At 38.1% G+C, this 20,622-nt stretch overlaps 7 protein-coding genes across 11 annotated transcripts; 2 read left to right on the top strand and 5 right to left on the bottom strand.

The window, feature by feature from the left end:
- The first annotated feature begins 317 nt into the window (after window positions 1-317).
- On the top strand, window positions 318-1,558 carry LOC135799579 (dual specificity protein phosphatase 3-like). Its single transcript, XM_065312730.1, has 4 exons — window positions 318-557; window positions 615-778; window positions 843-1,066; window positions 1,196-1,558. The coding sequence occupies exons 1-4, from the start codon at window positions 534-536 to the stop codon at window positions 1,435-1,437; spliced, it is 654 nt and encodes a 217-aa protein (XP_065168802.1). The 5' UTR covers window positions 318-533; the 3' UTR covers window positions 1,438-1,558.
- Window positions 1,482-5,894, bottom strand: su(f) (cleavage stimulation factor subunit su(f)). 2 transcript variants are annotated; one of them, XM_065312615.1, is made up of 10 exons: window positions 5,170-5,894; window positions 4,886-5,077; window positions 4,569-4,601; window positions 4,136-4,233; window positions 3,688-4,075; window positions 3,439-3,630; window positions 2,593-3,101; window positions 2,165-2,526; window positions 1,883-2,017; window positions 1,482-1,836 (listed from the first exon to the last, which is right to left on the bottom strand). In XM_065312615.1, exons 1-10 carry the CDS (start codon window positions 5,209-5,211, stop codon window positions 1,613-1,615), a joined length of 2,175 nt encoding a protein of 724 aa, XP_065168687.1. In that variant the 5' UTR covers window positions 5,212-5,894; the 3' UTR covers window positions 1,482-1,612. The 2 variants fall into 2 exon arrangements, with proteins under 2 accessions (XP_065168687.1, XP_065168695.1); XM_065312623.1 differs by having other exon boundaries at window positions 1,482-1,824.
- A 252-nt stretch (window positions 5,895-6,146) lies between these two features.
- fabp (fatty acid binding protein) lies at window positions 6,147-9,036 on the top strand. Of its 3 annotated transcripts, XM_065312762.1 has the most exons (4): window positions 6,147-6,281; window positions 6,348-6,573; window positions 6,633-6,704; window positions 8,550-9,036. In XM_065312762.1, coding segments are annotated over exons 2-4 (405 nt in total). In that variant the 5' UTR covers window positions 6,147-6,281; window positions 6,348-6,572; the 3' UTR covers window positions 8,882-9,036. The 3 variants fall into 3 exon arrangements, with proteins under 3 accessions (XP_065168834.1, XP_065168843.1, XP_065168825.1); XM_065312771.1 differs by having other exon boundaries at window positions 6,261-6,573; XM_065312753.1 differs by lacking the exons at window positions 6,147-6,281; window positions 6,348-6,573; window positions 6,633-6,704 and adding an exon at window positions 8,327-8,485.
- Window positions 9,037-9,705: 669 nt separating this feature from the next.
- CCT6 (chaperonin containing TCP1 subunit 6) lies at window positions 9,706-11,716 on the bottom strand. The gene is made up of 2 exons (XM_065312656.1): window positions 11,466-11,716; window positions 9,706-11,341 (listed from the first exon to the last, which is right to left on the bottom strand). The coding sequence occupies exons 1-2, from the start codon at window positions 11,600-11,602 to the stop codon at window positions 9,883-9,885; spliced, it is 1,596 nt and encodes a 531-aa protein (XP_065168728.1). The 5' UTR covers window positions 11,603-11,716; the 3' UTR covers window positions 9,706-9,882.
- A 276-nt stretch (window positions 11,717-11,992) lies between these two features.
- LOC135799546 (bolA-like protein 2) lies at window positions 11,993-16,016 on the bottom strand. 2 transcript variants are annotated; one of them, XM_065312679.1, is made up of 4 exons: window positions 13,742-13,785; window positions 13,575-13,679; window positions 12,341-13,263; window positions 11,993-12,274 (listed from the first exon to the last, which is right to left on the bottom strand). In XM_065312679.1, the coding sequence occupies exons 2-4, from the start codon at window positions 13,579-13,581 to the stop codon at window positions 12,014-12,016; spliced, it is 1,191 nt and encodes a 396-aa protein (XP_065168751.1). In that variant the 5' UTR covers window positions 13,582-13,679; window positions 13,742-13,785; the 3' UTR covers window positions 11,993-12,013. The 2 variants fall into 2 exon arrangements, with proteins under 2 accessions (XP_065168751.1, XP_065168758.1); XM_065312686.1 differs by lacking the exon at window positions 11,993-12,274 and adding an exon at window positions 15,799-16,016 and having other exon boundaries at window positions 13,018-13,263; window positions 13,742-13,836.
- gny (ALG6 alpha-1,3-glucosyltransferase garnysstan) lies at window positions 13,878-15,792 on the bottom strand. The gene has a single exon (XM_065312646.1). The coding sequence runs from the start codon at window positions 15,558-15,560 to the stop codon at window positions 13,908-13,910; it is 1,653 nt and encodes a 550-aa protein (XP_065168718.1). The 5' UTR covers window positions 15,561-15,792; the 3' UTR covers window positions 13,878-13,907.
- A 90-nt stretch (window positions 16,017-16,106) lies between the features above and the next one.
- On the bottom strand, window positions 16,107-20,103 carry Brd7-9 (Bromodomain containing 7/9). Its single transcript, XM_065312635.1, has 4 exons — window positions 19,983-20,103; window positions 19,730-19,923; window positions 19,080-19,660; window positions 16,107-17,592 (listed from the first exon to the last, which is right to left on the bottom strand). The coding sequence occupies exons 2-4, from the start codon at window positions 19,905-19,907 to the stop codon at window positions 16,240-16,242; spliced, it is 2,112 nt and encodes a 703-aa protein (XP_065168707.1). The 5' UTR covers window positions 19,908-19,923; window positions 19,983-20,103; the 3' UTR covers window positions 16,107-16,239.
- Between the last annotated feature and the right edge of the window lie 519 nt (window positions 20,104-20,622).

Here is a 20,622-nt window from a genome sequence, read left to right as displayed (position 1 = left end):
CTCACTTGCATCGTTTCGTAATTATAGCGTTGTGATGCAAATAAATATCGATCTAAAGCGGTGTGAGCGTCATTTGTCTATTTTTAATTACGTGCGCACTTCCCACACGCAAATTATTGTCTCAGGAGTTGAAAATGAGACAAAACAAACGTTTTTGTCGTGTTTTACGTCTTAGAATATCGAATAATGAAGAAAATTTGATATTTTTGCATGTTGTACATGCATATCCGCCATTTTGATTATGTATAATGGTGATTATAACCAAGTAGGGCATAAATGTGTATAACCCTGATTGTCTGATGTAATTGGGGCGAACGCGAATGTGCTATTCTCATATTCTGGCAGGCGGCGAATTCCATCGCACGCGCGTTGTGCACGCCTCATGGCCAAGCGCAATTTTCCGCTATTTTTAGCGGCCACCACCGCCCGCCGCCATCATCGAAACTTTTGTTTAGTCGATCGCGCGCCCGCCAACCGCACGCTTTTACTTTTCTTTACACTTCAGTATCCACACTTCAACATATTCAACAAAAATGTGGCGTGAATCTGTTTACAGTGTAAGTCAATCGCAAAAAAACTAAAAACAAAAAATAAATAATTTTTGTTTCTTTTAGGGTACTCTCCGTCCGCAAGCCGACATGACAAAACAAATAACCGGTAATAATCTGGATAAACTCATGGATCAACTTGCGTTTTCACGCACAACTGATCACCATACAAGTGTATCATCACGACATTCAATCAACCGCATTGATTCGGGCATATACCTCGGCGATAAGTAACTATTAACTAAAATCTTGATTTTAACAATAAATTTGGTTAAAATATAACCTATTATGTAGATACGCAGCGAAAGATAAAAAGTTCTTACTTGCTAATGGTATAACACACGTGTTGAACTGCGCAGAGGGCTATGATGAGTACCAGGTGAACACCAATCAGGAGTACTACCGTGACGTCGGCATAAAATACATGGGTATTCCCGGTCATGACCGACCCTCGTGGAACATCTCGGTTTACTTCAACGTCGCTGCACAGTTCATCGCCAGCGCCATCAAGCAAGGAGGTAGGCAACCTATTTCACACATCTCCGCCATTTTCTATAACTCAATCAACAAGTGTTGAAACTGAAACTGTTTGTGTTTCTGACCTACATGACTCAACCCGACACGAATTTATATTTACTTTTTCGTAGGCAGTGTATTCATCCATTGCGTTGTTGGTATCTCCCGGTCGGCAACACTGCTCATCGCTTACTTGATGATCGAGCGCGGCATGAACGCCGCCGAAGCGCTGCAGTTCGTCTTCCGACGGCGACGCGTCTTCCCGAACCCCGGCTTTCTGCACCATCTCGCGCAGCTGGACAACGTGCTCACCAAACGCCGCACGTTCTATCCGCCATTATCAACGCGCTCGCGACTTTTAACCTTATACTAACCTCACAACACACTAAAACGCTTATTTTATTACAAGCAATCAAATTAATCGAATGAACTTTTTTTTTGTATTGTACATAAAATATTTTTGCTTTAAAAAATGAAACAAAAATCAATCATCCCGTCCGGTGTCGGTAATCCTTAAAAATACAGTCTTATGTGAATGTTGGGATAGTCTACTTAACCCTTTTCTGTTGGCGTAGCCGGTAGATGTCGTTCGTCGGCGGGAGTGGAGTGTCTTCATCATCGCTGCCTTCCATAGCGAGACCTAAACGTTTGCGGCGTTTATTACCGCCCGGCGCGGTGGCTTCGTCAATGATCCAATGCACGGACTTGGCAAGGTCAAAGAGACGCACGTCACCGCCGCCATTTTCGGATGGTGGTGGCGCTGTGAAACAACCTCCAAATCACAATATAGAAAAACATGGATTTAAAATAATATCTACCTGCATCAGGGAGTTGAATACGGTTGAATATGTCCATCATTTGATCCACGACTACAAACGGGCCACGGAAACAAGATGGCGGCGGTAATATCGTGCATAATTGCGCTACAGCCGGCGGTTGGGGAAATACACCACCTAAACATTAAAAAAATCGATTTAAAACGAGAAAAACATCAAAATTTAGGTTAAAAACGTCACATAACCTAAAATTCTTCGATTTTTAATGATTTTAATTGCTTTTAATCAATTTTCTACGTAATTATCTAATAAAATATAAAATACCTGGCACAGGATGTTCGCCTGGTTGCGGATTAAACTTTGGTTTATACGGAATCATCTGTGAAACGTCCGGCCGCGGCAAAACCGACTCATCCTCAACCGGTTTGATGATTCCACACAGTAAATTATTCTTACTCTGACAGCCACTGATGTTAATCACATCAGTATAACCAATGCTGCGCAATTCTTGCGGTGTACACGGATATAAATCGAGAAATTTATATCGATCCACCAACTGCGCGGTTTCTTTACCTTCAAACTCTTTGATTTTCGACAGGACTTCAGAGCGACGCTTTTCCACCTTTACAATCGACTGTAAATCACCAATGTTGCTCTCAAACTCCAAGAATTTATTCCAAATATCACTAAAATAACATTTTGCATTAAAATTTTAACTTTTGTAACTTTATAACCTCAAATAAATAACTTACACTGATTTTTCCGGTTCTAAACTTCCCGAACTCAATACACGTTCAAATAAAACGCGTGTATTGTTATCTTCGTTGAGATGACTCAGATAATCAATGTAACACGCGATATACTCGGGATTATCTGCGAATTTCTTCAATCCGAGCTCGAATATCCGAAACGCGATGTTTTTATCTTTGCTGCAGTAATACTCCATTAACGCAGCGCTGACAAAAATGTGATATTGCGAGCGTGAGTCTTCTCTCGCTCTTTTGAAGACATTGCGCGCTGATTTGATGCCTTCCGCACGGCGTGCAAACTTCATGTATTGTACGTACGCTAGGGATGGGTCTATGTCGGCAATGTCCAAGTATTTCGAGTAGATCTGGTGTACTTTCTCGTATTTCAGCCGGCCTTCTTCGTAGTCAGCGTAGGCAAAGTATAGAAGGCAGTTTTTGTTTAGTAGTGTGCTCGTGGCGCGTTCAAACATGTTGGCGGCTTCCTCACTGAATAATTTGGAAGCATTCACGTCCTGAAATGAATATTTTAGGTTAAATATGATAATATAACCTAAAAACATTAAATTTGAGTATTTTTTAAGTATTATTTAATAAAATTTACTTTAAGGATGATGTGGAATTTAATTTCGCGTGTTTTAAGGTTATTTTGATGAATGTATAAAGAAAAAATGGCAAAATTTACTAACATAACCTAAAATTCACGTTTTTTAAAGTATTATTTGATAAAATCTACTTTTAGTATAATGTAGAATTTAATTTCGCGTGTTTTAAGGTTATGTTGATAAATGTACAAAAAAAATGAAAAATTTACTAACATAACCTAAAATAAACGTTAAACGTAAAACATACCCCTTTCTCTTGTAGAACCTTACAACTGTACTCTAGAAACTGCGCAGCTTGATACCAAACATCTGCATGGTGGCCTAAACATAACAAACATTGTTCAAGCGCGAAAACAACGCGACGCGTCAATAAAGCCGTGTCTTCCGTGCGCAGCGGATTACTTCTCTCCCAGGCAATGTATCTCTGCCATAATTCCACCTAAAAATACATAATATATCATTAAAACACCAAAAATCATGCGCATTTATCACTTACTTGTTTTAACTCATCATTAGTCCCTGTAGGTGGCACACTCGGCGCATTCCTATTAATCCCGCGTATCTGCACCTCCAGCTCCTTCGCAACCCGCCTTGCATTCATATAATCCCTACTCCGCTCAATCGACATCTTCTCGGCTATGATCGGATTAATCGCTTGTTCAAACGCGATGTAATCCTTCCAGAACGTCTCCATTCCAACCATTGGATTGATAACGCCCCGTTGATATACTTTCCTCACCGCAGAGATTTTTTGATTCTCAGCGTAGGATCCAACCGCATCAACAGCTTTGAGGAAGTTGACGTAATCATTCCAGATCACATAGGAGTGAATATCCATGCCGATTTTGTCCAGGGCGAAGTCATACGCCTGCGCCATCTTCTCCCTTTCATGAAAATATTTGGAATTAATAGTTTTTAATATGATTTTGATGGTTTTAACTCACTTGTAGGTGGGTAATGTGGCCTTGGTCTCTTTGACATACAACAAATACAGCTTCCACAGCTCGATATTGAGAATCTTCATGAGACAGCGTTGAAATAGCTAGATATCGCGAAATGACGAGTTTAATTATTGCGGCTGCAGAGCGTACGTATTGGTTCAAGATGGCGCGGCACCCGGAATGAAACAAAACAACCTATGCTTTCGTATCAGTTTTTATTTCTGGTTAGATTATGCGGGGGAATAAAACACAAACGGGTGCCGAATGTAACCATCTCAAACAAATACGGCTTTTTTTTACATATTTTCATTAAAAATTGAGAGATTTGTTTGTTTTTTTGTTATAGCAAGGAGAAAAAAATATAGTCTTCACGCAAAAATAATTTATTATTATTTTTGGTGGTGTACACATAGTCGGTATAATAATAATCACTCACCTTTTCCACTTTCTCGTAGTTTCTTGACTTCATCTGTAAATTAAAATTGAGAAAGAGTTGAGTCATTGCGTGAGTGTTGTGTATTGAAAGTTGCCTATAGTGATATGAATATTATAGAATTTTAGTTTTTTCTTGATAATTTCTAAACTATTCATTGAAAATTAATAAATTACATACTAAAATATCCAAAATTAAATTCTGCATTAACCAAATATAATTATACCAATTATTTAAACTTTTAAAATCCTTAAACTTATTTCTTTCAGTTTTTATGCCCTATAACCCACTAAAAATATAATTTAACCATTAAATATTACCTCATGTTCGATATATATTTTCCAATAGCGTGAAGCACTTGGAAATACATCAACAAGATGTTCATACAGATCTCGAACTTCAGAAATATGCTTAGTTTGGGCTTCTCTCAGCAAAATACTCCATGATTCCAGATCGTACGCGTTCTTCTCCACTTGGCGCTGTGTCCGATGTAATTTATCATTACCCCAGTCCTATATAACACACAAAATGTATTAGAACATTAAAAAATTTAACAAAAACGATGTTTTTTCCGTCCAAGTTGTAATTTGGAGGTTATGCTTACGATATGCAGGCGTTCGTCGGTCATCTCGCCTGTTTTGGGCATCACAACCACTTGCGAACCTAAACACACAAGTCACTATCGCTATTATTAATGTACAACACGGAAATGAACAAGTCCTTGATTGGATAATTGTTAATCTTGTGCAATTCGTGTTTGTTTAGCGCAAAATCAAGATGTACGCCAACGCGCTTACGTTCTACTTTCGTGAATGTTCGTGTGACATCGCACCAAACGCTTGCGCAGTACACAAACAAAATAAACCGTCAATATTATTGAAAATCATTCAATTTTCATCTAAAACTATCAAATTTTCCGCATTTACAACTAATATTTCACTAAATTTATATGTCAGAATGTTAATAAACAATACTTTGCAGGTTTGACATTCATGTGTCCGTTATTTCTCGATTTGTTCGTGAGTTAACTGGCGTGCGACCGAATGACGTTGCTCGTTCGGAAGACGTCTTCAATTAACGTCAATTACGCGCAATGAGAGCACGCCCGTCTGCGCCCGCATCTTGCTGCTTTTTTTAGCCACGCTCACAGATTACTTTATTGATTCCCAGCCGCTGCCGGCAACAATTAACGTTTCTAATTCATTCAAATTGCGAATCAAAAGAATCAATGAATCATTCAATCACACAACATTCTCTTCAATCATTATAGTTTCTTCCTTATAACTTTTAAACCACAGCTTCAAAACTAATAAAACAAAGCGTAAAACATGCAGAAATTCATCCTCTACCACTTTGTATATAAAAACAAACAAATTTATAGTTATTAACCGTTGAAAGTTGCAATTTATTCAAAATCCAATATGGCCACGGTTAAAATTGCAATCTTTGAAGTATTTCGGTAATAATTAACGCAAAATTAGTACTATCCGGTTATAAATTATCTCCACAATCGACTTCCGAGTGATTTGTTGTTGACAGCGGCATAAATAACGTTTTGTGCGGTGATTAAGCGGTTTCTTTGCGACGTTCACCGACATTGAACACACGACGCATATAAAAACCTCCGCAGCGCTGTCTCAACATCAAGTTTCGACTTGGCGAACGCACGTAAACGACCAAAGTACACGTCGCACGTCCAAAGATTCAAACCTGCAGGTGTGACAATAATCTGCAACTTCATGCGCAGTGTGTGTGTTCATTCGTGTAAATTTTATTCTGCAGTGCAGCATTTCTGGTATTCTGCAGTACATATCGCACACAGGGCGTAGTAGCGAGCCGGTTTCGACCCAATCACGTACAATACTCACACGCACACAACGTTTTCCTGCGCGGTTTCCCTGCTTCAACGGACAACTTTGCTTCGTGCCGTTCAGTTTCACGCCGGCATTCATACCCGCCAGTTGTTCTCGTCTACAAAATCAAAAGACAAATCTTTAATTAATAAAAAGTAAGTTATTTTACAACATTTAAATATTAAACTAATAAATATTTGATTATTTTCTGCAGTGGAGGCTTTCTACGGCAAGAAATACAAGCTCAACACCTCGGAGAACTTCGACGAGTTCATGAAGGCTCTGGGTAAGTCTCTATAATTAACTAATCACTAATTCAGCGAGTAATTCGCATAAAACACGTGTTTTATGACCCAAAACGTGTAAATCTACCTGTATTATGATAAATAACGGCTCGCTGCGCTTATCAACCGTGTGATAAGAGTGGGTATTGGTGTGTCGACGGTGTCGTGGTGGTTTATTTAGCGCATCACGCGTTTTTCGCCCACGTGTTGGTGAGAATTTTAATTTTAACCGCAACGCCGGCCGGCAAACGTGCGCTGCTGATGTTGTTTCACGCTGCTTTTCTATCTCTTTCGGTATGCAGAGGCGTGGATGGGTTGCGCACGCGATACAACTGCAACACACGAACGAAAAATCAATAAGTCTACATTACACACTGAATAAAACAAAACTTTTGCACGGTTTTACACAACAAGCAAATATTTAGAGGTTATGCGAATAATTTTTGACATTTTTGATGTAATTTGACAGATTTGGTTAAGTTTCATGCTGAAAAACATGAAAATTCGCTGTTTTTTTTGTTGTTTTCTTATCGGAATGATAATATTATTTGAGTTGCATGTTAAATTATTCATTATGCATGATACCAGCTTGTTTTGCATATGTTTATGCGCAATTTTAAACAAATTTTGCACAAAAAATTACCTATTATTACTAAATCTATGTATTTTATGTTTATTTCTGCTTGTTTGATGTTTGATGCCCCTGTATACTCTTGTGTTTATTTGTTTTGCGTCCGTCGGCGAGCGTGCTATTAATAATTTAGCAAATAAATATAAATTAAAGCGTCATTGTCGAAAAAAGCGAAGGTCAACCCAACATAATACGCTTAATAAATGCACTTGATATGTGTTCATTTACCAGCCGGCGCGGCCGGATTGTCATTCCGTGCATTATTATATCAATCATTATCAATTTCGATGGCGGACGACAAGAGTATTAATACAGTCTGCGCGAGATTATTGAATTTATCTCTGTTTTTGTTTGACAAATAGAGTTACATTGTAATAACTCAAGTAATCTGAGTGCACATTTACATTTTTTTGATTGCACAAGCAAAATCTAAGTAATTGATGACTTTTGCGCAGTGCATACTTGGAATTGAACAGAGTTGCAATGTTTTTACAGAGAATTTCATTGTTTTGGCTGCAATAAAGCAAAAAATCATGAGTTTTAGTTGATTTTTGTTAGATTAATCAATAATGATTGAGTATTTGTTTGAATATCGACGTAAAACATGTGAAATTTGACTTTTAGATTTTGAAATTTGCAAAATTCATGTTTTATCTATTCTGAATAGGTGAGTGCAAAGTGTGAGTGCGTAAAACTAGACTAGCAGGCTTCACTGTGCGCGTACAAAGTCAAAAGTACAAAATACAACCATAAATCAACTAAAAAACCTAAAATATTGATGAATATCACCTTATTTCTGCGGTTATTAAGTCATAAAACCATAAAATTAAGTAATTTTACTGCTTTTTGATACTTATTCGATACTTTAAGACCGTAATTCTCTGCACACTTGAACATTTTCGCCAATATTTACTTGTTGGTAAACAATCCGTGCGCCATGCATCGATTAACTTAATTACAACAAACAAGTTCATAGGTTGCCGAGTGATAAAACGCGCTAGGGTTATAAATCCGGCAACAAACCGCTCCGTTCGCCAGTCATTACTTAACTTGTAATTAATTCGCTTGCTACCGACACAATGAACGCGTTTTTTAACAAACAATACAAGCTCGAATCGAGCGAGAAGTTCGATGAGTACATGAAAGCAATGGGTATTTACCTTTTAAACACTTTAAATAAATAAAATTAATGTAAATGTTACCGTTTTTCTTTAAGGTGTTGGTCTGGTGACCCGCAAAATGGGTAATGCCGTCTCCCCAGTGGTGGAACTGAAGCAAGATGGCGACGAGTACACGCTGACGTCCAACTCGACGTTCAAGAACGTCACCACCAAGTTCAAGCTGGGCGAGCAGATGGACGATGAGACGCCGGATGGTCGTAAGGTGAAGAGCACCTTCACTATCAGTGGCTCCACCCTGCATGAGGATCAGGTTGGTGCGGACGGAAAGACGACCACCATTGACCGGATCTTCTCCGGGGATGAAATCAAAATGGTGTGCAAGGTTGATGACATCACTTGCACCAGGATCTACAAGCTGCAAGCTTGAGGAGATTAAAACAAGACTGCCCTGCTTCGTACACATTCGGTGTCCCCAACTATTTACTATTGTTCAATGATAACGCGTGAAACTGTTCATGTTCAAGTATCGAATTGATGATTTTCACATCACTAAAAATCTGAATAAACTGAGTTTATACGAGATTTGTTGTGTGTTTTGTTTTACATGTTACTTATGCGTGTAATTAGTAATATTTTAGGGTTGTTTTTTTACCTGTAGGAGATGTGGAGCACGTTTTTGTTGTAATTTTTTGTTTAAGTGTTTGGAACCGTTGTAAGTTGAGAATGGTTTAAAAACTAAAAGTTCCCTAGGTAATTCCCCAAACTGGTTCTAAATGCGGTACCAACTCATGTCAAGTTTGAGTATTTTTTAGCTTGTCAACACTTTCTACTGCTTTTCACCATTAATTAACACTTGTATTAACAATTAGGAATATTCTTATGTCTTAATAAACATCTCCGCATATGAATATATCATTCTTAATACAATTTTTATATTAAAACGAATTAAAAAACTATAACCTAAGATTCCCCTAAAATATCCCCAAACTAAGTGCAAAAACACATTTTCTGTTGTTTCTATACTTTCAAATGCTTTAAACAATTAATAAATACCTGTTACAACAATCAGGCATACTCCTACACAAAACTAATCACTCAGACACTTGAATTTAACTCTTTTAATACAAATTTATCATAGAAAAAACGTTCACAACTTGCAAAACGTTTAAAAACTAAAATTCCCCAGAAAAGCACCAACTTTGCATATTTAAAAACATGGCGCTGAGTTTGCGCAATATTAAAATACAAAACTTTCAATAAAATCATTTTCTCTTCTCCAAATACTAATTACCGCAATAACAATACATATTATTGCCTTTAATGGTGTACAAATCGATTTATAATATCAATATTCAATGAAATGCATGTGAAACCTTAGAATAAGCGCATTATTTGATCATAATAATTAAACGAAACCCAAACAAATGTCTAACCCTTCAGACTAGACATTCCAGCCCTCATAATCTCATCAACCAGCAAAAGATTCGAAGCGATAACCGAGCACGAGTTAATAATCTGTTTCTTGACAATATAATTATCAAAAATGCCATGATCCTTGGGTACAATCGGCTCACCACTAGACAAATCCAAACCCACCGGTTCCGGACTCAAACGACTCTGCTCCTGCAGCTTAACAATGGTATCTTGCGCATCAAAGCCAGAATTAGTCGCGAGTACCTTCGGAATAACCAGCAGAGCCTCCGCGTAAGCTGCAACACCCAAACGCGCTTTGCCTTTGACTTCATCTTTGAACTTCATAAGCTCATTATACGCAGACACCTCAAAAGCGCCTGCGCCAGGCATCAAACACTTATCCTCAATGGCGTTGTTACAGGCACGCAACCCATCACGCACGGCATCTTTAATCTGCGCCAGAGTATGCTTATTCGGTCCACGCATTAAAATGGTGACCGATTGTGGATTTTTACACTCTTCCACGAATGTATATTTATTCTCACCAAGGACATGCTCATAAACCAGGCCTGCATAGCCCAATTGCGATTCCTGAATGTCATCGAGATGGTTCAGAGCAATGCCACCGCACGCCAGCGCCAAACGTTCCATGTTACGACGTTTAGCACGACGCAGACCGATGATATTCTCCTTGGCGAGCATATCCAATGACATCGGATCAATTCCCTTCTGGTTAATAACAACGAAATTCCTGCCATTATCCTTACAAACCTTGCGTTTCAATTCAATGATTTTCTTGACGCGTTCTTCGATGAATTCACGCTCAGCAGCGACTAATTTCTCGCGTTCTTCTGCGGTTTTATAAAAGAATCCGGAATTCACTTCGGATTTTTCATACTCCAGTGATACATTACATGTGAGAATGTAGCAGTTGCGCAGGCGCTTTGGCATGTCCGGATGACGTGCGCCATGATCCAAAACCAAACCTTTGATTAGTTGGGTGTCAGTTGCGGTTTTATGCTGCATCTCCATGAGTTCCACCATGTGCAGATCAACAGGTGTGTCGGCTTGTTTGATTGCGAGTATGCCGTCAACGCAAACATCAGCCAAGACATCCGCTAATTGATGATGGACTTTTGTGCGCAGCGATGTGCGCGCAACGTCAATCAACGAATCCCTATCACAATCGATAGGGATTTTAATTTTTTCCAAAACTTCCAGGGTTTTGGCTCTGGCTTTATCAAAACCTTCAGTGATGAGTCTAGGATGCAATCCATCAGCGATATAACTATCGGCTTGTTTTAATAATTCGCCGATGATTAAGACAGTTGAGGTTGTGCCATCGCCGGTCATGTCGTCCTGCGCAGTGGAGGCTCTTGCGATGAGGCTGGCGGTTGGGTGTTGGATTTGCATGTCATGCAGGAGGACATTGCCATCTTTGGTGATTTTGATATCACCAGCACCTGATACCAACCTATATGTAATGAAATATTGTGAGTTATGTTGTATTTATGATATTTTATGTTGATATTTTTGTTTGTAGATGGTGGTGTTTGAATGAAATGTGATTTTATGAACAGTTGTGTATGGCTGCTTACATTTTCATGGTGCCGCGTGGGCCGAGGTTGGACTTCATCACATCTTGGATTCCCTTGGCGGCGGAGATGTTCACGGCGAGGGCTTGTGCGGCACGAGCTACTTCGGCTTTCGGGTTGAGTAGACTTATCGCTGCCATTATTGCGGACAATAACGTTCACACAGAATATTCGAGAGAAACAAAATGCCGGCGGAGTTGTGGTCACGTTGGTGCGAAACGTGAGAATGGAATGAGTGACTTCGGATATGTTCGAGAATGACTAACCTAGGCGTTAGGGGATTTTTGTTTTGTTACTAGGTGGGGGTAATACTTCATAATGACAGTCGTTATCTTCTGTAAATGAATAATAAATTGTTTGTTTGGCATAAACCAACTGTTTAAACAATTAATAAGTATTTAAAAATCAATTTACGTTAAAATTATATAATATTATCAAGGTTTTTTGGCTTTTAAACAAATTATTCATTGGTTTATTTCAAACTATGTGAAAAATCCAGTGTTACCACACCAGAGAAATTTCTAGGGGAATTCAGCCATATTCAAACACGTTTATTTTAACAAGTGAACTCCTTCAACGCCCAAATTTAAACGATCGCTGGTAAACCCCACATTTTCTAACTTATTTTGCACGTCCAAGACAACAGATTCGCTAATATAATTAGGCACAAGGCATAAAACATACCCACCGCCTCCAGCGCCTGTAATCTTCGCATGCAAATCAAACTCGGACAAAATGGCGCACACTTTCTCGATGGCCGCATGCGAAACGCCAAGACTCCGCAGCATATTCTGATTAACATCGTACAAAGTCTAAACAAACAATATACACATTAACAATTTAAACAATAAACCAATCTAAATGATAACACAACTTACATTCAACACACGATATTCCCTGTCTAAATCACCCTTGAATAAACTCTTCATCGACTCAATCGCATTCTTGGAAATCTCCTCCATTGTGTCAAGAATATGCTCGACAATTCCAGGAAACTGCGCTTTAAACCGCGCAACCTTTTCTACCTGGACTCTCGTATTCTTCGGTACATTCGTGTTTATCAACAAGGCTTCAAATTGTTGTAAATTCGTGGAAATATCCAAAGGTTTCGGCGCGACGCCTTTACGATACTCAACAAATCCACCATAAGTACAGATTGTGTTGTCCAAACCAGATGGATTACCATGCATTACCCGCTCGGCTTGAAATGCCCACTTACGGATCAAATCTTTCTCGAAATCGTTGAATTCGGTCGTATTTTCAGTCGTAAATGCAAATTTCTGTTGTAATTTAAGCAGTTGTATAAACCCACCGGCAATACACACGGAAAACGATGCTGAACTGCCCAAACCAGCACCAATTGTCAAATCGCTGCTAATATTAACAAATAAACCGTTTTTAAGTCCCACAGGTGAATACATAGCGAGATATAAATATAAAAATGCAAGAAGTGCATTTGTTTGTGATACATCATATGTCACTTCTAAATTATCTAAATAATTCTTGATTTTGTTAATTAAATCATCAAAAATTAAACTGTCTGGGTTGTCAATGCTGTAGGTATCTTGCAACGGTAATATTCCGTTGTCTAATATGTTGTTTTGTATGTCTTGCAAAGGTATTTCAAGATTTAAGTTAATGTCATGGAAAACAAGAGTAATTTTTGGTGTGGTTTCAAGGGTTATGGATAGTTTGGTTGATTTGTTAATACTAGCGGCGATTGCGAGTTTGCCATAAACCACAGAGTGATCTCCATGGAGAATAACTTTTCCTGGGGCTGATATTTGTACAGAATGCAAATCTAAAACAAAATAAATAAATAAAAATAAATAAAAAGTTTTCTTGTTTGAAACTAGAAGCGACACTAGCGCCATTGCGGTTTGTTCAAGAGTTACATTTGTTTTCACTAAAAGTGAAATAACTACAAAAATATTAAACACACAGTATAAAGAAATATACTGTATTAAAGAAAAATTAATTCTTCATCTTTTAAGAATAATTACTTCAAGAATTATTTAATATTTTAGAAATACAAGCCAAAAAGCAAACTAATTTGTATAGGCAACCCATTATACGTTTAACCTCCAAACACCACAATTCAAAAACACCTACCACTCATTTTAATTTGTTTGTTCTTTCCACTGTTCCGGAGTGAATGTTTTCTGACTAAACGCGTGAATTGTCTTCAACTCTTCCTTCAACACAGAATTAACCAATCTAAAAACAAAAAATACCTCAATTACAACATTATAAACTAAAAAATAATTAAAACACATTACCTATGTCTCTGTAGAGTTGGTTTACCCTCAAACTTCCCCGAAACAATCGTACATGAAAACTTCCCACCACACCCGTCCGAATCGTCCTGCACATCCTACAAAAACCCACACAAAACAACTCAAAACAAGTCAAAAGTCAACAACATACAGATTTATTTTACTATTTTTACGACTGCTTTACTTTCGCACAATTCACCGCACACTCCTCAAACTGCTCGGGTACTTTAAACTGCACCACATTAAAATAAACAAAAAACGCAACAAAATGCCCACAGGAATAAACCGCAATCATCAACGTATAAAGATCCGGATACTTCACAGGCGGTTCAAAAACCAATATCAACACCGTCAACAAAACACTGCCAATAAACGACGCAAACATCATCATATACAGAATCAAATCCTTCAACATCTTCACATCCTCAACGAAATACTTATAACTAACATTCAATACATTCATTAAACTAGTCGAATAATCACTCGGATTCTTCTCTTTCAACTTCCCAACAATAATCCGCTTTAAATCAGTGATAAACTTAGTAAAAGTCGCTTCGAATTTCCCATCCATCCCCCATCGCTCATGACAATACACAAAACTAGTTAAATAAAACAAAGTAAGACTTAAATACGCAATGACAAGTTTGTCTTTTATCAAGAGCGGCAACATACTGAAGCTTGAAATGTACAAGAACCAGAAACACTGCAGCGGTTTCTGCGGTAAATACAACATCACAGGAATAGCCGCTAATAGAATACTCTTCTCATGCACTTGATAACTAAACAAAAAGAACGCAAGTGATGAATTAATCAGCGCCGGTATAAACTTCTTAAAACTAGGATTGAGGAATAAATTCGCACTGGATGGTAACAGCGCCGCCAGTGTCGCAATCGTACAATACCTAACCATCTGCACCGGGCAATAATCCCGGAATTTATACAAAATATTCAACGCACACCAAACATTCGCCACTTTATCCTCAAACAATCCACGCGCGATCGGAAACAACCTGTGGATCACCTGCAGAGTATCTTCAAGTTTAAATAAAAATGGCAACCAGAGTAAACTGAATGTTACTAGGACAGTTATAGCGATTTTAAAGAGTTTTACAATACCTGACAGTGCAGACGCGCCTGGTTTCGGTATACACGACGATAAAAGATACAAAAAGAAGGGAAATGCATGGTATAACTCCATCTGCTTGTAGTTTACCGATAAACAAAACATAATACTAGCGATTATATCATACTGGGCTGATAATGCAGCGATGGCGAGGATGGTAAACCCTAAAGATATACAATTATACTGAAAGTGTCCATGATCGATCAAAATCAGGCCTGGATACAGCAGAGATAAAGTTATTATTGATTGTAGGGGTAATTTTGTATGTCTGGTTGTATTCTTATGATTAATAAGGTAGAATATTACCACTGATGGGATGTAGATGAGGATATCAGCCAGGATGACTGTGTATCGCATGAATAACTTGTGTTCCTCGCTTTCATAGCCTCTGGAGTTGTTCAGCTGGACGAAATTGGGGTTGATGATCCAGGCGATGAGTCCATTGAGATAACTATGATAGGCGGTGAGTGGTGGGTAGTCTAGGCCCCAGTATTCGAGATTATTGCTGCTGGTGTTGTGATACCATTGATTCATTGGTAGATTTACAGTGATTTCCATCCAGTGGCGTTGTGCTTCGTAGTCGCCGAACATAGGCGGTTTTCCTTGGCCGGAATACGGATGTAAGGTGGTGCAGAGTCTTAGGAAGATCGAGGCGGATATTCCGAAGATGCACCAGGCGATTTCATTACTTAATTTCATCTTTTTTGATGTTTTTTGTTGAGTTTTGTGTACTGATGCTTACGTGTCGTGCGTTGGTGGAGTAATTAATATCTTATCGCAATTACAGTTGTGTTAAGTTTATGTGGGTGATGTAAACATGACCCTGAATATCTGATCTGACTATTATATGGTTTTTTGACGCGGTTGCGGTGCAGTTTCGTTGCGTTTATTGATTTTTAAAGATTGTGATTTGGTTAGAGGAGATTTTGTGACTTACCACGTGTACAGCGTCGAGTTCTTTCGTGAGTTTGGCTTGGAGATACTCGGGCGTGTAGGATGTCATGCTGTGGAGCTGCGGGTCACGCTTTCACGGCTTTTGTGTGCGGTTTGAATTTCTCTCTACCTTGAACTCCAGGTGAAAATGTGCATTGAAAGTTAAAAAGTATAATGTTAAATCATCGTGTGGTGTTATACTATAGGCAACCCACAATACACTTCATACATGTCAATTATTTTAAAATTTAATTTATCACCTTTTAATGGTGAATTAGTTAATTATTTTACTTGGGATATTATACTATGCACTTGCAAGTCATATTTTTATGTATTACTTGAATAAAAAGGTAAAAATTCGCTCAAATTCTAAAATATGGCATTAAGTATAATATAGGCAACCCACACTTGTCCTCCATTTTAAAACATTCTAAAACATCAAAACTTACTCCATGAGAATCTCCTCGATTGTTTTATCAACCACCCTCAACGGTGAATTCACCAAATTATTCTCATTCTCCAAATACTGCCTCAACTCCGTCTCCAAATCAACTTCATGCGTACCACCCGCAGTCTCCGGCTCAGGCCCAACAACCCCCAAAGCTTTCCTAACACCAGCAACCGGAACAACCTCCCCAGGATTCAACCTCTTCGCTATATCCGTCAAATTCGTCGTAATAGTATTCGCCAGTGTCACCTCTTCATCACTAGGCCCCGGCAGATTACTCAAATGCGCCGGCACATTCTGACTCAACCTCTGATGCTGTATCTTATGCAACTTATCCAACAGCCCTGACATTGTATTCAATTTATCCTGCAACTCAACATGCTCCTCACCAGACTTAACCACATCTGTCATATTATCCAAAAATTCCACATCAATACCAATATCTGCAAGAGATTTCAATTCATCCACGTCTATCTTAACCGTATCCAACGATGATTCTATAACTGTTTTCACAGCCTCCTCTTCTTCTCGTAGTGATTTTTTCTCTTCGAGAGATTTTTTCGTTTTCGAATGTTCCCCACCCGTCATGAGATCCAATAAACTATCAACCATATAAACGCTGTAGTCGCAATCACGTGCAAAGTCAAGAATACTCTCTGCGTATTGCACGGCAGCATCAGATCCGTACGTTTGATAAACCAATTCGCTTTCCTCTTTGCTTAGATTCGCGAAAGCTGAATCATAACTCGGAGCATAGCTACCAAACGCTCCGTAGTACAACGGTTTAACCGGCTTGGCGATATTCCTACGATCCTCACGGAATCCTTGAATAGCTCCGGTGCCTTCGGTGAGTTTACCTGTAAGTTGTCCTAATAATACCGGGCGTTTCTTTGTGCCTGGGATGACACCGTCGCCGCCAACCAGGATGTTCAAATGTGTCGTGCCGTCTTTCCTCTGGCGCAGGAAGCCCATATTAGGCCCGCCGCGGCGTGTTGACTGGAGTTTTGCTTTGGCTTCACGTGCGGCTTTCTGTGCGCGTGCCAAGACTTCATCCGGTTCGAGATCGTCAGGGATGGCTTCGAATTTCGTCGCGGGCATTTTGCGCTTGGCGAGTGGTGAGAGGTGCGTGGTGTCGATTTTGTATTCGGCGCGGATTTCGGCGGGGACTTCGAAGCCCAGCTCGTGCTTTGTTAGTTCTGGCATGAGGGAGAGTATCCAGGCGCATTTGTCGACTTGGGCGAGTTTTAGGCCGGCGTGGAGGAGTTTTTTGCTTGCTTTGTAGTAGACTGTGTCGGCGTGGTTGTATTTCATTGCGTTGTTGCACATTAGTTTGAAATCCTCCATGAATTCCTTTGGAAATATTAGAAATTAGATGATTTTTGAATGAATTATGTATTAAAATATATAAGAAAAGTGTTTTTTGGTTTGTGTTCATTAATTATTGCTATTGTTTAAGAATTATTGATTGTAAACCATGGGGAATTCATTTTTCTTTGATAAAATATGTATACAAGTGCTTTGTGTTTAATATTTTCATAGATATTCCTGTTTTATTAAAAATAGGAAGCATGAATCATGGTTTAAGGCATTTTGAACCAAATTCAGAATTAAGTTTATCAATTGTTGATTAAAATGTGAATTGTTGCTTAATTTTGTGGGTTTTTGACTTAATAACGACAAAAATAAGTTGTTATGCATTAATATTTTAGTTTTTTGTTCTTTTTCCCTTCATACTACCTATTTTAAGCCTTCAAAGTCTAGTTTTACCCTTTTTTGGTTTGTTTACACCAATTTTCAAAGTTTTTCACCTAAAATATTGTCTAATCCCTGTGAAATGATTGAATTTATCTGTTTTTGTTTGCAAAATAAAGTTAAATTGTAATAACTCAAGTAATCTGAGTGCACATTTACACTTTTTTGATTGCACAAGCAAAATATAAGTAATTGAAAACTTTTGTGCAGTGCATACTTGGAATTGAACAGAGTTGCAATGTTTTTACAGAGAATTTCATTGTTTTGGCTGCAATAATGCAAAAAATCATGAGTTTTAGTTGATTTTTGTTAGATTAATCAATAATGATTGAGTATTTGTTGAAATATCAGCGTAAAACATGAGAAATTTAACTTTTAGATTCTGAAATTTGCAAAATTCATGTTTTATCTATTCTGAATAGGTGAGTGCAAAGTGTGAGTGCGAAAAACTAGACTAGCCATCTTCAAACAGCGCGTAGAAAGTCAAAAGTACAAAATACAACCATAATTCAACTAAAAAAACTAAAATATTATGAATATCACCTTATTTCTCGGTTATTAAGACATAAAACCATAAATTTAAGTAATTTTACTGCTTTTTGATACTCATTGATACTATAAGACCGTAATTCTCTGCACACTTGAACATTTTCGCCAATATTTACTTGTTGGTAAACAATCCGTGCGCCATGCATCGATTAACTTAATTACAACAAACAAGTTCATAGGTTGCCGAGTGATAAAACGCGCTAGGGTTATAAATCCGGCAACAAACCGCTCCGATCGCCAGTCATTACTTCACTGGAAATTAATTCACTTGCTACCGACACAATGAACGCATTTTTTAACAAACCTCATTCCATACCTATTCTCAATACCTATATTCAATAAAAACTAAAATATCTATGAAAATATTAAACCTACAGCATTGATATACATATTGTATCAAACAGAAATTACTTCCTCATCTTTTACGCATAAAACTTTCAAAACAATTGCATTTTTTAATAGAAAAACAAGCAAAAAAACTGTTTTTTAACTGTTTTTCTTTCTATAAATGAAAACACTCTGATAAAATCACTTACTGGCAAGTCCCTATACTCATTATCATCAATTTTCTGCCTCATTGTACTGCAATCCATCGGATTACTAATAATAGTACTGTACCCAGGCGCGATATTATCCGTGACAGGCCAAGCAAAGAACTGCTGTGGATCCTTCTTCTCAATCGCCTTCAAAAAGTGCTCCAACATCCTCTGCACAGTATTCCTCTCCTGTATCTTCTTAATAACGCATGTTCTTGGCTCCCGATACGGGCTGCCAAGCTGCGCCATGTCAGGTTTCGGCGATGACAAACTATTCTCATCTTCTTTGATATCTTCAATATCAATTGGAAGTGATAATGTGGGTGGGACAACTGCTTGCAGTGTTGGCACACCGGATAAACTCGATGTGGATGATGTGAGCGTGAATCCGGTGAGTGTGGCGTCGTTTTCCGACATGGAAACATCTTCGCGTTTTCGCTTCTTGTCCTTATGGTGATGCTTGTGTTTGCGTTCTTTATCCTTCGAGCGGTCCTTTTTCTTCTTCTTTTTCTTGCTTTTCTTGTGATGCGAGCGCAGGAGTTCGGATTGTTCAGCGGCGAATTGTCCGGTGTATTGAAATTCTTTTGTTTTTTGGAAGAAAATAAAACAGATTAGTTTTATGTATTTTTTTATGAAGAAAGTAATTTTACCTGGGTTGTGTTCGGGTGTGTTCTGTCCGCCGACTTTCAGGATGAGTTTAAGACCTCCTGGTTTTTCTAGTGAGGATCCATCGTGGCTGTCGTCTTCGTAGCGGTCGCGTTTGTGTCTTTTATGCTTGCGCATTGATGGCGAAGCGACGCTCTCGCCGGGAGAGCCAACCATGTCCATTTTTTACTTTTTAAAACTTGAAATATACACTAAAACTTTATAAATAACTTACTAGCTATAGTGTATGTGATCTATTTGTTGATTATTGTTGATGTACTATTGTTTATTGCTTTGGAAACAGTGTAAAAACAGTAAAAATTCACTTTTTGTGCGGTTAAGCCCGGATTGGTTGAAATGTGTTGAATTCATGATGGCGTCCACACAACAAAACCGGCGTGTTAACTTGGTTGCCTATAGTGTAACGAGAAAATTTAAAAATAATTTTAGAAAATCATAAAAAAACTTAATAAAAACTATTAGAAACTTACAAATCATTAAATATATTATTAATATTATAGTAATTTATTTTTTTATATGCATATTTACTAATTTTAACCTAAATATTGTGCAAAAATAGAAAATAAATGTTAAATGTTAATAAATATAAAACTAAGTAAATATATGTGTGAATTTAGTATTTTCTTGGCATATTTAATAAATTTGCATAGTTTCTCTTGAGAATTTATGCGCGCAATTTTCATGAAAATGTCTCGGAAAATCATAAATTTTCGAAATGTCTCGCCGCGACTCTTAGATATCGACTTGAACATATTGAAAAACGTCGCAGGATCATACCATAAAGCGCATAAAAGTAAAATACGAGAGTGTGCTGTTTACTCAACTCGCGCTTCGCGTGGAAAACACTCCTGCAGGTTTTCCGCTTTCCTCGCACAGC

The sequence above is a fragment of the Atheta coriaria genome, unplaced genomic scaffold (genome assembly GCF_025399875.1).
Source record: "Atheta coriaria isolate IRGN ID8LTWV9N9 unplaced genomic scaffold, Caltech_Dcor_3.1 hic_scaffold_2_pilon, whole genome shotgun sequence".
In the NCBI taxonomy this organism is placed as follows: domain Eukaryota; kingdom Metazoa; phylum Arthropoda; class Insecta; order Coleoptera; family Staphylinidae; genus Dalotia; species Dalotia coriaria.
This window is presented reverse-complemented; position numbering and strand designations above follow the sequence as displayed.

Excerpts from the sequence above, each read along its gene's own strand:
- Brd7-9 (XM_065312635.1), bottom strand. The coding sequence starts at position 19,907 with ATGGACATGGTTGGCTCTCCCGGCGAGAGCGTCGCTTCGCCATCAATG. Across the intron at positions 19,661-19,729 it reads CACACCCGAACACAACCCAG|AATTTCAATACACCGGACAA; the intron begins GTAAAATTACTT and ends AAAAAACAAAAG. Across the intron at positions 17,593-19,079 it reads ATGAGTATAGGGACTTGCCA|GAATTCATGGAGGATTTCAA; the intron begins GTAAGTGATTTT and ends ATATTTCCAAAG.
- LOC135799546 (XM_065312679.1), bottom strand. Across the intron at positions 12,275-12,340 it reads GGGAATATCGTGTGTTGAAT|ACTTTGTACGATGTTAATCA; the intron begins GTAAGTTGTGTT and ends TTGTTTGTTTAG.
- gny (XM_065312646.1), bottom strand. The coding sequence starts at position 15,560 with ATGAAATTAAGTAATGAAATCGCCTGGTGCATCTTCGGAATATCCGCC.
- CCT6 (XM_065312656.1), bottom strand. The coding sequence starts at position 11,602 with ATGGCAGCGATAAGTCTACTCAACCCGAAAGCCGAAGTAGCTCGTGCC. Across the intron at positions 11,342-11,465 it reads CCACGCGGCACCATGAAAAT|GTTGGTATCAGGTGCTGGTG; the intron begins GTAAGCAGCCAT and ends CATTACATATAG.
- LOC135799579 (XM_065312730.1), top strand. The coding sequence starts at position 534 with ATGTGGCGTGAATCTGTTTACAGT. Across the intron at positions 779-842 it reads GGCATATACCTCGGCGATAA|ATACGCAGCGAAAGATAAAA; the intron begins GTAACTATTAAC and ends CCTATTATGTAG. Across the intron at positions 1,067-1,195 it reads CAGCGCCATCAAGCAAGGAG|GCAGTGTATTCATCCATTGC; the intron begins GTAGGCAACCTA and ends ACTTTTTCGTAG.
- fabp (XM_065312762.1), top strand. Across the intron at positions 6,705-8,549 it reads CGAGTTCATGAAGGCTCTGG|GTGTTGGTCTGGTGACCCGC; the intron begins GTAAGTCTCTAT and ends TTTTTCTTTAAG.